The 13226-nt window shown below is 37.1% G+C and overlaps 1 protein-coding gene across 5 annotated transcripts in view; it reads right to left on the reverse strand.

Moving 5' to 3' along the window:
* Positions 1 to 13226, reverse strand: part of PEX7 (peroxisomal biogenesis factor 7) — a 51493-nt gene that overhangs the window by 29170 nt on the left and 9097 nt on the right. For all 5 annotated transcript variants that reach the window (XR_001294895.2, XR_010883749.1, XM_067293673.1 and 2 more), the window contains exons 6-7: positions 3644 to 3750; positions 3107 to 3220 (exon numbers count right to left, since the gene is read on the reverse strand). Coding sequence is in view for 3 of the 5 variants with exons in the window: in XM_067293673.1 (XP_067149774.1) it covers positions 3107 to 3220; positions 3644 to 3750 (221 nt within the window). In the remaining 2 variants the exon portion in view is untranslated. The remainder of the gene's footprint in view (positions 1 to 3106; positions 3221 to 3643; positions 3751 to 13226) is intronic.

The raw sequence follows: 13226 nt of genomic DNA on the forward strand, positions 1-13226 counted from the left end.
CAGTGTACTTATAACGTCCTGCAATGCAGTGAAACACCACAAGAAATCCACAAGAATCCTGACAATATAATGTTGGGTAGAATTCCTGCCAGCCTCAGATCTGACAAGCAGCACAACCCTGAACAAGTGAATAGGATACAAAAGACAGAAAACCAAAGAGTGTGATTTCATGGTTGGCTTAAGCTAATTTAAGACTGCACTGCTGCCAAGACCGGTGGGCTTCCCTTCCCTTCTACTTCAGGCCATGTGTTCCTGCCTCCTCCCTTGTGTCAGGGCTTGCAATTGTGTGGCATTTCAGCAATGAACTGAGTCAGCTTAATGATTCAGATAGAAACTAGTCACAGGATTTTCAGCTACAGCAATGAGCTGAGCCAGCTTACAACGTTTATAATTGCTAGTGTTAGCACAACAGAGGGGAAGGGAAGATGCAGTGGTTGGGAGGGCAGGCCTATATTTAGATAGCATCCTGGTCTTAATCCATTTAGGCTAACTGGCCAGTCACACCACATAAGTGTGGATGTGATGCACCACCTCTAAGCACTGGCCCACCTTCTTTTATCTTATGTCCACAGGGGCTATGTCTAACTTGAAATGGCAGCTATAAAAGCCTGCTAAGAGGGATTAGAAGTCATGTATTCTCACATACCTCTTCCTTATACACATATACATATACAGCCTCCCCACTGTCTCCTTAAAGCCACTTACTGAACTGACCTCAAAGCTGGGTGTGAAAAAAGTTCTACCTTTGGCCTCCTCTTAACAATCATTTTGAGGCATGTCAGAAGAGTGGGGCATTATGGGCCAAAAAATGGAAACTTAAGGTGAGAGACTGTATAAGAAGTGCCCTACTTCATCAGACCAGTGGTCTATCTAGTCCAGTATTCTGATTCCAACAGAGGCAACAGAAGATGCTACTTAGAAAGAGCATGTGAACCTGGGCGCTTCCTGTCATCCATTTCTCTCAGACTGTACTTTTAGCTTCTGGGAGAATATTAGCATAGAATCACAGAATTGCTGAGGTTAGAAGAGACCTCTGAGAGCCATCTAGCCCATCCCACCTGGTCAAAGCAGCGTCAGCTACAGCAGATTCCTCAGGGCCATGTCCAATCAGGTTTTGAATATCTCCAAGGATGGACACTCCACAACCTCTCTGGGCAGCCTGCTCCAGTGTTTGACCACCCTTACAGTAAAAAAAGTTTCTTCTTATGTTTAAATGGAATTTTCTGTATTTCAGTTTGTGCCCATTGCCTCTTGTCCCATCACTGGGCACCACTGAAAAGAGTCTGGCTCCGTCTCCTTTACTTCCCCTCATCATTCACACACATTGATAAGATCCCCCCTCAGCTTTCTCTGCTCCAGACTAAACAGTCCCAGCTCTCTCAGCCTTTCCTCATGTGAGAGATGCTCCAGTCCCTTCATCATCTTAGTAGTCCTTCGCTGGACTCGCTCAGGAGCTCCATCTCTCTCTTGTATTGGGGAGCCCAGAACTGGAAACAGTACTCCAGGTATGGCCTCACCAGGGCTGAGTAGAGGGGAAGGATCACCTCCTTCAACCTGCTGGCAATGCTTTGCCTAATGCAGCCCGGGATGTTCGAGAATAGAGATATTAGAAATGTTATCTGTCTAGTCCTCTTAGCACCTGTTTATTGACCTACTATCTGTGAATTTTTCTAATTCCTTCTGAACCTGATGACACACTCTGCCTCTGCAACCTCTTGTGTGACAAATAATTCCAGAAATTTACTATCAGATACGTTAAAAACAAACAAAGAAACAAACAAAAAAACTTTCATCTGCTTCTAAACCCATACCCTATTATTTTCATCAAGTGTTCCTTAGTTCTACTATCACAGGACAAGGTGAATAACAGTTCTGCATTCAGTTTATCCATTTTATCATGAAGACTTCTTGTTACGAATCCCTTTCTGGCAGATCTGTTTTTAAAAGTTTCCATGTCCCACTACCTGCCAGAGTGTGTCACTCACAGCTGTATTGATTCAATTGTCTTTATGGCTATGAAACTGGAGCTGCAAAATGATCTAGGTTAAAAAAAAAATCTCTTAACATCACTGCTACTTTTTTGTTTTTAAAGAACATTTCACAAGGCCAAATTAAAGCATGGTCACGCAGGAAATAAATTTGAAAAAAGACTGGACAACTACCACCGGGGAGAGCTGGAAAGAGTAACCAGGATAAAGGGGAACAAGAGCTTCTCAAACTGTCTAGCCACAAGGATTTGTGATATGGAACCAATCCCTTAGTTACATCTTTTTCTGACAAATCAGAGCCCAAGCACAGTAACTTTTAAAGCTGTTAGAACCAGATCAAAAATGACAAAGCTATGTGAAACAAAGTACTGGCCCATGATTAAATTTTTCTGACAGTTCAGACTTCCTAGAAAATAGTAATAAACATACCTCTTCCTGAAAGGCTTTATAATGCTCAGGTATTGTCTGTGCCACACTAACCTTATACCAAACCACAGACTGGTGTTCTGCAGCCAGCATAAATGACTAACTGCAGGCACTGACTAATTTGAAGAAATGCAATCATGTATCCAGATCAAATACGGATCAGTGGGTGATCTAGTAGTACACAGACCCAGTATAGTCATCTGTAGCTTCTCATGCATAAGATTTCTAAACCCCTTTGAACATATTAACATTTTCTTTGTATGCACAAAAATACACATTCACAGTGAGTTCTGTAGCCTGCCTTACGTGAATGCTGACATTCTGTATGGAAAGAACAAGATACAGCACCATTTAAAAAAGGAATAAGGAAAGATATTTTCTCTGTCTTGAACTTCCCATATAACTTAGCCAAAGCAAACCTCCTATCCATTTCTCAACCTCTGGAACACTCCATATGGAAAAATATTGCCTTTGATGATGACATTTCCTTTGAAACCCCAGCAACCTGCTAAACATCAAAATGTTTTACTGTGCTGAACTGAAGGCTTCCAAAAACATTCAACGTAACAGCTAAAATCTTGAGTGCTTATTGCTTTTTTCCTAGTTACTAGATTATGTTAAATATCGCTGCTTTCCTGGAAAACTTGCATAATAATTCAATGATGGGCTATGGTGAATAAAATACAACTTACTTTCACTCTTCTGATAGCATAGGTATGACCAAGCAAGACGAACACTGGTTGCCGGACGTTCCGCAAATCCCAGCCTTTCAAACTACAGTCAACTGCACCAGTTACCAGCAAATTCTGATGATTTGAAACAACGCATATATATCAGCACAATTTAACTATTAAACTGACAAGATGCATATCAGGGAAATGTTGGCTACTAAAGTTAAATAAATCAAACAATACTGATGAATAAATCATAAATGAGGTCCCCATTGTGTTAATTAAAAGAAAATAAAGAAGTACAAACTATTTCCCCACTAAAGACTATTCTGTCTACTGTGCAAAAGAGTAACCAAAACCCCAGGTCTACTTATGCCATTTACCTCTTGGAACAACACTCTTCTGGAGATGTAGTTAGTGAATGAAAGTAACAAGCAACCAGATGTATTTTTATTGCCATATAAAAAGAAAAGATATTAATGCAGCAGTTATAAAAAACCCCAACTATTTAATGAAAGTGATTCAGTTAGAAAAGCAGTTGGACAAACAGGATTATACCTCATCGTACTTGCACCAGTCACAGCTCAAGATCTCAGCCTGGTGGGCTGGAATCACGAGTTTGACTCCTGGGGCTTTCACATCCCAAACTCTTAAAGTCTGGTCACCTGAAACAAAGAGAAATTGATTCAATTCATCAACTGATGAATCAGTTAAGAGATAGTGTTAGTACAGTAGTACTCAGTAGACAATGGTTTCTCAGCTCTGTGAAATACAAACTATGACATGAGGATGCTCAGGCCAAATAAAACAAGCACAGTAGAGACACAGAGGTCAGAGATGCACACAAGGAAGCAGAACTTGTTTCATTTTATCAGCAACACTTCCATTATTTTTTTAAACTCACAGATTTTATTAAAAGGTAATGGGGTAAAATATTCAAATACATTTTAGTCAAGGAGGAGCTTACGGTCCATTTCATAATGAACTTGGAAGATCAGAATGACGAACAAGTTTTCTCTGCAAGTCAGCACAGAAAAGTACCTACACTCATGCTCTTGGTCTGTAGAAAGTGAAAGGTAAATGCAACTTACATCCAACTTCTTTCAACGAAATGAAAATTGAAGGCACTTTTCCTGTACTAGTTATGTGCTAAGACTGCACACAGATCTTCATTGAAAGTTTATAAGATAGTGTCATTTTGCTACAACTGTTATATATATTAAAAGCAACATTTGCTCTAACCTCAGAGCACACACACAAAGGTCTTTAGAGAGGAATTGAGGGAGTATGGCCTAACTTAAAAGCTCTGAATCACCCGAGCCTCTCTCCTTCCATCAAACTATGGATTGTCTTCTAGTCCTAAGGCTTTTTAGTCTTACTAACTCAGTTGTTAATGGCTTACAAAGATACACAGAAGACTGTCGGTACTGACAAGACTACCATGCTTCTCAATTACATTAATCACGATATTCTCATTAACCCTCAGTATTTAACTTTGTATCAGCAAAAATGGATTTTTTACAAGAGAGAAAATTAGAATCCATAATTGTGCCTGTATTCATGCAAGACACATGAAATCACTAGAAGCTGCATCTGAACATCCATGGTTTGTACAGGAGGCATACACCAACACTACCTATACTAAAAACGTTTTATCTTGCTATTGAAGAAATTCATAAGGTAAGAAATCATCAGGAACACTTCTGAAAATCCTCAGAATGGTTATCATCAATAACTTTTATGCTGTTTATCACATCTGATTCCTGTTTAAAAATTAACACTTTGATGGTTTTAGTGCCCAAATCAAGAATGTTTTATTTTCAGAAACTGTGGCAACTCTACCACTAATTCTGATGTCATTAAAGGTATCGTGTTGGTGTTAAAATATACAGACAGGCACACAATATCACAGCTCCTCTCAAGAATATGGCTACAGTTTAAACAAAATCATCCCTAAAACGACAATGGCAACATTCATATTGCAAGAATTTCCAGGTGCTGTAGACTCAGTAAAAAGACATAAAACTTTTGGAAGTTTGAATACAAAAACAAAGCGAGAGCTTGACTGGAATGCATGGCATAAGAGTGGTCTCGTGACTATGGTACTAGAGATTACAAGAAATTTTGCTCTAATTGTTGGCTTTGCCTCAGACTCCATGATTGTGAGAGATACTGTGCTCTTGGTGGCTAAATTCCCCACCTGTAAGATGGGAACAACACATGATTTCTCCATTTTCATACCCCTTGCCTATTTTAATACTTTCAAGAACAAGAATGTCTGTTACTCTGTGTGTGTACAGCACTCCCCACAATGACACCTTGCCATCAGTTGAAGCCCCAAATATCACAAATATCACTACCACACTTGTAACAACAGTGCAACATATGGAGAGGAGCAAACACGATCAGCAGGATCTTGGTGAAAAAGGCAGTATGCCCATCCACCCACTTAGCCTTGCTAATCTGCCTGCTCACACAGGACAGATTTCGATTTGAGTCCTAAGACTTTCGGAGATATAATAATGTATTTAGAAAGCTTTTATTTTATACTTGATCAGATAACAGATTTGAAAGGGAAGCTCATATTTCACTGCAGACAGGACAATTTTTATATGTAAATAAATATATAAATCCAGGTGAACCAGAATGAACTGCTGCAAGGACAGGCCTCAGTAGCATTATTAGGGCCAAAAACATCTGGAAAAGTAACTTAGCCAGTCAGTAATAGTTTTGACCCCAAATATACAATTTTCCCAACTATTTCATTTTTCTTAATAAAAAAGGCTGACCCATGAGAAAAAGTTTTTTTTCCCCCCATTTTCTCTTTTTTTGATCTGTTTGAAAGGCCGAACTTAGATGTCGTTAATTCTGGCTGGTCCTATTTGTGAATTATTTTTAATGAGTCATGCACCATATAAGCGAACCTTTTAGTCAAAGGAACAGACTGAATTAAAGCCAAAAGCAAATCCAATATTTCCATTTAAGCTGCAAGTGAAAGAATCAGAAAAGAGGTTTTTTTAGTTTAGCTGATAAACAGTGTAATCCTGACACATCACACATTTTAACAATCATTGTTTTTAGCTCAAACATCTTTCCATGCCCTCACAATATATTATTTTACAATTCACTTCAATGAAAATTGCTGTTAATTATCTCTGAATTTCCACATTTCCATAATTCCTTTAAATCTGCATTACCAAGGTTGCATTTCTTCCATATGACAAAGCAGAAGTAGGATAATAATAGTTAAAAAATACATGGAAAGGACACCAAATACAATCACACTCACTAACAGCCACTTCCAATTGGCATCCCAAAGTAAGCAACCACAGAAGTGGCCAACATTTCCCCCACAAAATATTTCTATTTTTGTAAGAAGCAATTTCTCTATGGCAACAGATTTCTACTGGTCTGTTAGATAATTATGATGCCAGATTTGTTTGTATATTGTACTTGCTTTCTTTCATTTTAATGAATATTTGTGAAATCTTGGACGAATCAATAGAACTACACAATATATACTCATCTATTCAAAATTTATGAAAGAAATACTAATCTAGAAGTATATCATCCCCATACAAGGGATGAAGACTGCTAATGCAAATGATTGTATTATAGTGAAGAGACATAGTTTATTTGAGATTTAAATTTCATGTAGGTTTCATGTTGACTTTTTGCTCACAGATGTATTACCCACATTAAAAAATCATTATGCATTAAGGCCAGTGAGAACAACCAGCTAAGCAATCAATGCCAGACAGCGCTGAAGTACAACATTAACCATACCACATAGCTTGGCATTTAAGAGATTAATAAAAAAAAAAAAACAAGAAAACTCACACTGTCTGAAAGCAGAAGGTATTCTAATCAGGACAAATTTTTTCAAGAACCAAAGTACTGTTAACTTAAAATTTCACTTAAAAAGATGAAGCTGATTTTGTGCATCCTAAAGTGAGAAATCTGATCTTATGACACTTCTCTCATCAAGAGAAAAACGGATAATATAGCTTAAAGTACTGTAGGAAAAGAAGTCAGCACAAGAGACACGAGTATTGGCATACATGGTATAACATCAAAAAAATTGTAATTAAATTATGCACTTATGCCAAGCCATTGAACAATTACAAGTTAATTTTTGCTTGCTTATATGCTTTTTTAGAAGATGGAAAAAACAGACTTAAGTATTTGCTCAGAATCAAACAGGAAATCTGTAGAAGAATAGAGCAGAACTCAAATCTCATGACTCTCAAAAACAGTCTTTCTAGGTGTTTTAAAAAGATCATGCTGTACATTTCTATCATAAATAATATAAAAAACCTAGGATCTACTACAGGATTAATAAATCTTATGGTATTCCACATAAAGAGACAGAAATAGAGTGACACAAATAAGCAGTTTTATTAAAACACCTGATAGGATTCTACTGAATGCACAAAATCTATTCCCATATAACACAAACTAGATATCAAGTAAACATGGAAAATGGAAACAATGGAAATGTACTTTCCAACTGGTAATTTTTCAGTCTGATAAAAAATTCTGTAAAGCTAAAATCAAAACAGCTTGAGTTTCCTCAGATTAGACCTAGACAGAATCTTCTTCTGAAAAGAATAGATTGTTAAAAACAAACAAACAAACAAACAGAAATTAGTGAAAATTTTCATTTCAATATTTTCTAAACTAAATAAATACAAATCTTAGGACAGAATTTTATTTCAAAATTGACCTATTCTAGTCTACCATATTATTAAGCCATTCTTCAGTGAATGGAAAAGTTCGCTATATACCTAACTAACCCAAGTCACCCAAAACTTCTTAATTCACTGTAAAAAGACCTGTCATTTCTGCTCAACACTGAAACATTATTTTACAAGATGACATTCTAATATAAAATATTATAACCTGAAAATGCTTTATATTCTAGCAAGCGCTGCACATAACACTTCACTATGGCTAGCACATATCATAAATTGAGGGCCAGACTCATTTCTTGAGAAATGTTTCCAGACAGCTTGCAAATCAGAGGTTCATTCGGTAAAGCTTACTGAACGCAAGACACAGATGAATTCAAAACCATGGTGGTACATCTTGAAGCAATAGATTTCAAATGAAAATACCCACATCATTTCATTATATAGATCTGACAGAACAAAGCAGGCAAATAAATTATATTTTAATATCTTCTAGTATAAACAGCAATTTAGCAGAACTGCAACAAAATGCAGCAACTCTGTAGTCAATTTGCTCTTTAGATGTCTGATTTGTACAACAGAAAGCCACGCGCTAATTTGAAGCCCCTTATTCTATCTCCTGAGTATTTGGATTCCAAAAATGACCAAGTTTTTCTCACTCTTGCAAGGCCTTGAACCTTGTTCATGATGGCATTTCTTTGAGCGTATCTGACACATAAATAAATACAAAAGAATTCATAAGAAGCAAAGAATGGATCCCAACCCCCCACACCAACTAAAGGAATATAAACATCTTATAATGTGTTTCTGAACTCATACCAAACCATTGCAATGTTAGTGTTTGAGGGCTATTTACCTCAGTTACGTGGGAACCTAAACACACACAAATACCTTTGGAATTACCTGTCTGCGACTCTCACTCCCCCAGCAACTCTTTCTTTTGCCCTGTGTTACTTCTGAAGCAGGAATGTAAGCTAAAACTTGAGAAAACCAGTCAAAGACCTGACAACATCTAATTTGGTTAAGAAACCTACACATGGAAAACATTTCTTTAATGAGCAGCTGCACTCAAGACTATTACTTTCTCATTCATTCAGCATCTTCTCTTAGTAGACGTATACCTTCCCCTGGTCACTATTTCACAGAAGATAATTTGTTTATTCACAGTTTTCTTTCACAGGCATTCAGATCCTGAACACATAAAAGATGTACCAAAACTATATGTCAGCCCAGTCTCTGAACTACAGCTTGACAACCCTTGGACTACACACATTTGTCAGTAAAATACTGGTAGGTATGAAGACATTAATTTTTTAAAGAAGGCAAGTCAGTCTGTCAGGGCTGGCAATGAGATGGAATATGAGAGAAACAGTGCTGTAGAAGTGTAACCTTAAAGTCCAGGACTGAACATAAGAGCTTACAAATTGCAGAGATTGAATTTTTGTGTTCATTTATAAACCAACAATGCTGTAGTTCCCTAACATTTTTGTCTATGTAATAAAAAATATTCCCAAAAGGAATACGGAAGAATTGAAAGAATTCTTTGAGCAAATAATACAGTTAATTGATGCACATTATGATGAGTACAGACAACATCATCTTGCAGATTTGAGAAACATTTCTTAGCCTTATTCATGACTTGTTAAAGATGTAACAGCCTGTACCTACTCTGATCAGTAAACTTAATGATTGTATTAATGATTTAAAAATGAATGCAGCATTAAAACTGAGGTCCCAGTAGTTAAGATACAAAGTAACAGTCATTCTAAATCTCCCCGTGCTTTGTCAAATCCAGAACGCAGTATGTTCCTTTGCCAATGTTATATACGTACTGAAGAATATTACACTTATGCAGAAGGATAAAATGGTACTCATTACTTATTTCCCACTGGTAAATTTAAGTACAATAAAAACGTCTGACACTATAAAGGATGCTTTCTTTATAAACCAAAGGACTGAGCGAAATCTATTGCTCTGCAGTTGCTGAGGCTCATTTAGTTCAACTGATTTATGTTTGACTATATACTAATGTTGTGTGCATTTGGCCCCTTCTTCATGTGCTTCTCATCAATTTGTTCTCCAGGTAAAAAAAGAGACCTTCTGGGCAAATGACACAATGAGTCATTAAACCCTTTTAGTCATGAAGCCGTTGTTATTTATGTCATTCTTTAATCACATTTTCCACATCACTGTTTTTTTCAGTGTAAGGCAGACATTTACCAGGGCTCTGCACTGGTGCTGCACATCCACCTGTACACCCTGCTTATCTTATCAGCTCAGAAATCATTACTGACATCACAACAGAATTTATTTACATATACAGAATTAACGGTTTGCTTCTGTTAATAGTAGTTTCTCCAATTTCAAACAATAAAATATAAGCCATTACTAAATTGCCTTTTAAGAGTACAAATGATTGTACATGAAGATGACAGCATTGTAAAGTACCGCACACATCCCTCTAGGTGTTAAATGGAAGTGCATTAGATGCCGAATAAAAGCTAACTTAACTGAAGCATCACACATTTATCTTCTATAATTAAATCACATTTTGCTGTCCACTGCACTCAAAGTTAGTCCTCCTGCAGGTATTCAGATCAAAGACTTAATGAAACAAAGTATTCCACACTTAGTAATACCTTCTTTTTCAACTGTTTTATATTACAGTCTTATGTTTCTCATTTTCCTCATTCATATTCTTTCTCTATTCTCATAATAATTTGAGAGAAAATCATATTTCAAAGGCAAGGATTTAACCTTATCAGCTTGAAGCAAAAGTTGTCCAGGCACATAATGGTCCTTCTGAGCAGCTGTTTTGCTGTGTCTTGCAGTTGTGTAGCGTGACAGTTAGGTTTTCAGTGCTCATTATCTAACTAATTAAATGGAAACTAAATTTCTGCTGGCACCTGAGTGGATTCAAACAAAGGCAGCACAAAGGCAGGGGAGAGGCATACAAAAGTTCCTAAGTCTCTTTCCCTTTTGCTTGTTTTCTTCCAAAAAGAAAAAATTAAGCGTTTACTTAACAAATTTGAAATATTTCAAGACCAAATTTTTTTCCAGCTATGGTTAACAATGTACTTCTTAAGTATTATTTTCCTAACAAACACAAAGTTGAGGAAGCTGCAACATGAAATAGTTCATTTCTGGTCTGAAGTTCTCTGATTTTATAGTACTAATATATGGGCACATATGTGCTTGTGAGTATGTATGTGTGGGGTGGGAGGAAATAAAGCAGATCGAAGAGAGAAAGAGAGAGAGAGAGAGAGAGAGAGAGAGAGAGAAAACACACACACACGCACGCACACACACGCACACTATAACCCTAAAGCAGCTCAGCCTCCTTCAGAAAGGAATGAAGAGGATTGTTTAAAGTAGCTGGAAAAAAAGCAGACAAAATGAAGTTCAGGAAGTTTCCCTTCAGCCACATTTTCAGTTAGTAATTTTCAAGAAAACAAATTTGCAAAAGAATAGACACCACAAAACTTCAGGTCGACACTTCCAGGAAGTGCATGCAAAGAAGGGAACAGCTGTAAGTTCCATACATGACACAGTATGTCAAGATTGCAGTTTTCTTTCAGCTCTAACTTTAGCTCAGCAGAAGTTCAGTCATCAGAGAAATTAAGCTTTCTATCCCATAATTTTCTGACATCCTTAATTGCATGTGGATCCTTGCAAATCTCAAATGAGGAGGCCCAGCCTCTTAGACAGCTCCACTTGACTGTCCTAACATATCTCTCCACCTGACTGACTTAACAGAATGTCCGTAAACACTGAAGAGTGAAGCGAATGCTTGGACCACACACTGGCTGATGGGCCTTTCCTTACAATAAGGAAATGGAATTTATACCCAGAGCAAGAGTGTCACCTGTACTTCTACTATCACAGAAAGACACATTTTACTGCTGACCAAACTAAAAGCTCCCAATACGCATTTTTAGTAGTGAAGTAATTTAATCAAATCACAGGAAAATTCCAGTGTAAATTAGAACCAAAACAAGCAAGGAAAGCCATTCCACATTGGCATGTCATGACCTCTATGCAAAATCTTAAAGTTATTTCATTTAGAAGCACACCAAAAGTTTTATTTTGGAAACCATGAGAAAGTTCAACATCACTTTGAAGTCATCAGTTTCTCTTATTTACTGATTTTACACCTAGCCTTACACTGCAGGATTCTTATTCACATCCAAGTAGTACTTATAGTAGAGAAATATTGTGCCTTTTGTTTGGGTTGGTTTTCCTGTAAAATATTATGGAGTCATCAGTCAGTGAAATCTGACTGCAATTAGCTTCAGGCTTCTGCAGTACACGTTCATCCTTTTCAAGAATCAGAGTAAAATTTGCAAAAGAATAGGATCTTTAAGTGTTTAAGTCAAACCTTTCAACAAATACACCTACTGAACAAAGAACAGATCAGTTATATGTTATATATATATTATATGTTGCTGTACACAATCACAATCCCATCACATACAGCATTTAACAATCAATGTCTCCCAAAGTTGTTCAAGTGGCAGTGTATTAGAAGAGTGTTTGGCTTAATCACTTAAGTATCAAATTAGAAATAACTTGTTGGATCAGGAGAGCCCCTTTTGTTCACCCACAACATCAAAAGTTTCATATGAGCAAGATGCGATGGAGGAGAGGTTTCTGAGCAAGCAGGACTTCACAGAGATCTTAACTTTCCCTAGAATTTGCAAAAACACGAACACTGTTTTCACCATTTACCTTTGACCAAATGGTACTTAGCCAGCATTGTGTAGCAGGTAGCTGTATTTCAGCAGTACTGTTCATACAGTATACAGGGCTCAATCCTCTTCAGTTTCTGCTCATCCTGTTATAAGTACCTCCCAGGCGTTACCTCAATAAACCTTCAATTAAGTTGGAAGCATCTGTGCACCAGTACCTGGCTACTAACCACCACTACGTTAGAAAAAATATGTGAAATTTGTTTGTTATTCCAGTCTCACTGTGCAAGCAAAGCCAAATGTAAACAGCCAGACCGAAATTTTATAAAATAAAAATCACATGCACTTTTTAATCAAGCTTCCCACAGAATAGGAAAAAATATCTGTGTATGTACTACTGATTCTCCTTAACTTCAGTAACAGAAAGAGATATTTTTACTTATTTACCCTCTTGATATAAGAACTAAACAATTTCCATTTATATCACTATCAAAACTCAAATAGATTTGAAATTGGACAAATTTAAGCCACTGGAGTGAATCTACTGATATTCATACTGGGCCAGCATCTTATTGCTCCTCTACTTTCCAAGCACACTCTGTGGCTCACAGCATTCCTCTCCCCAAGCCGGTCAGCAGTTAGACTGCAGGTCTAGCACCAGAGCTCTGCTCGTGCCCCTAAAATAGGAACATTTTCTGGAAAACACTGTCGCCTCACTGTACAGTCTCTTTGCCTTGTCTCTTTGGCTCCAGAGACATCCAG

The sequence above is a fragment of the Apteryx mantelli genome, chromosome 3 (assembly GCF_036417845.1).
Source record: "Apteryx mantelli isolate bAptMan1 chromosome 3, bAptMan1.hap1, whole genome shotgun sequence".
NCBI lineage: Eukaryota > Metazoa > Chordata > Aves > Apterygiformes > Apterygidae > Apteryx > Apteryx mantelli.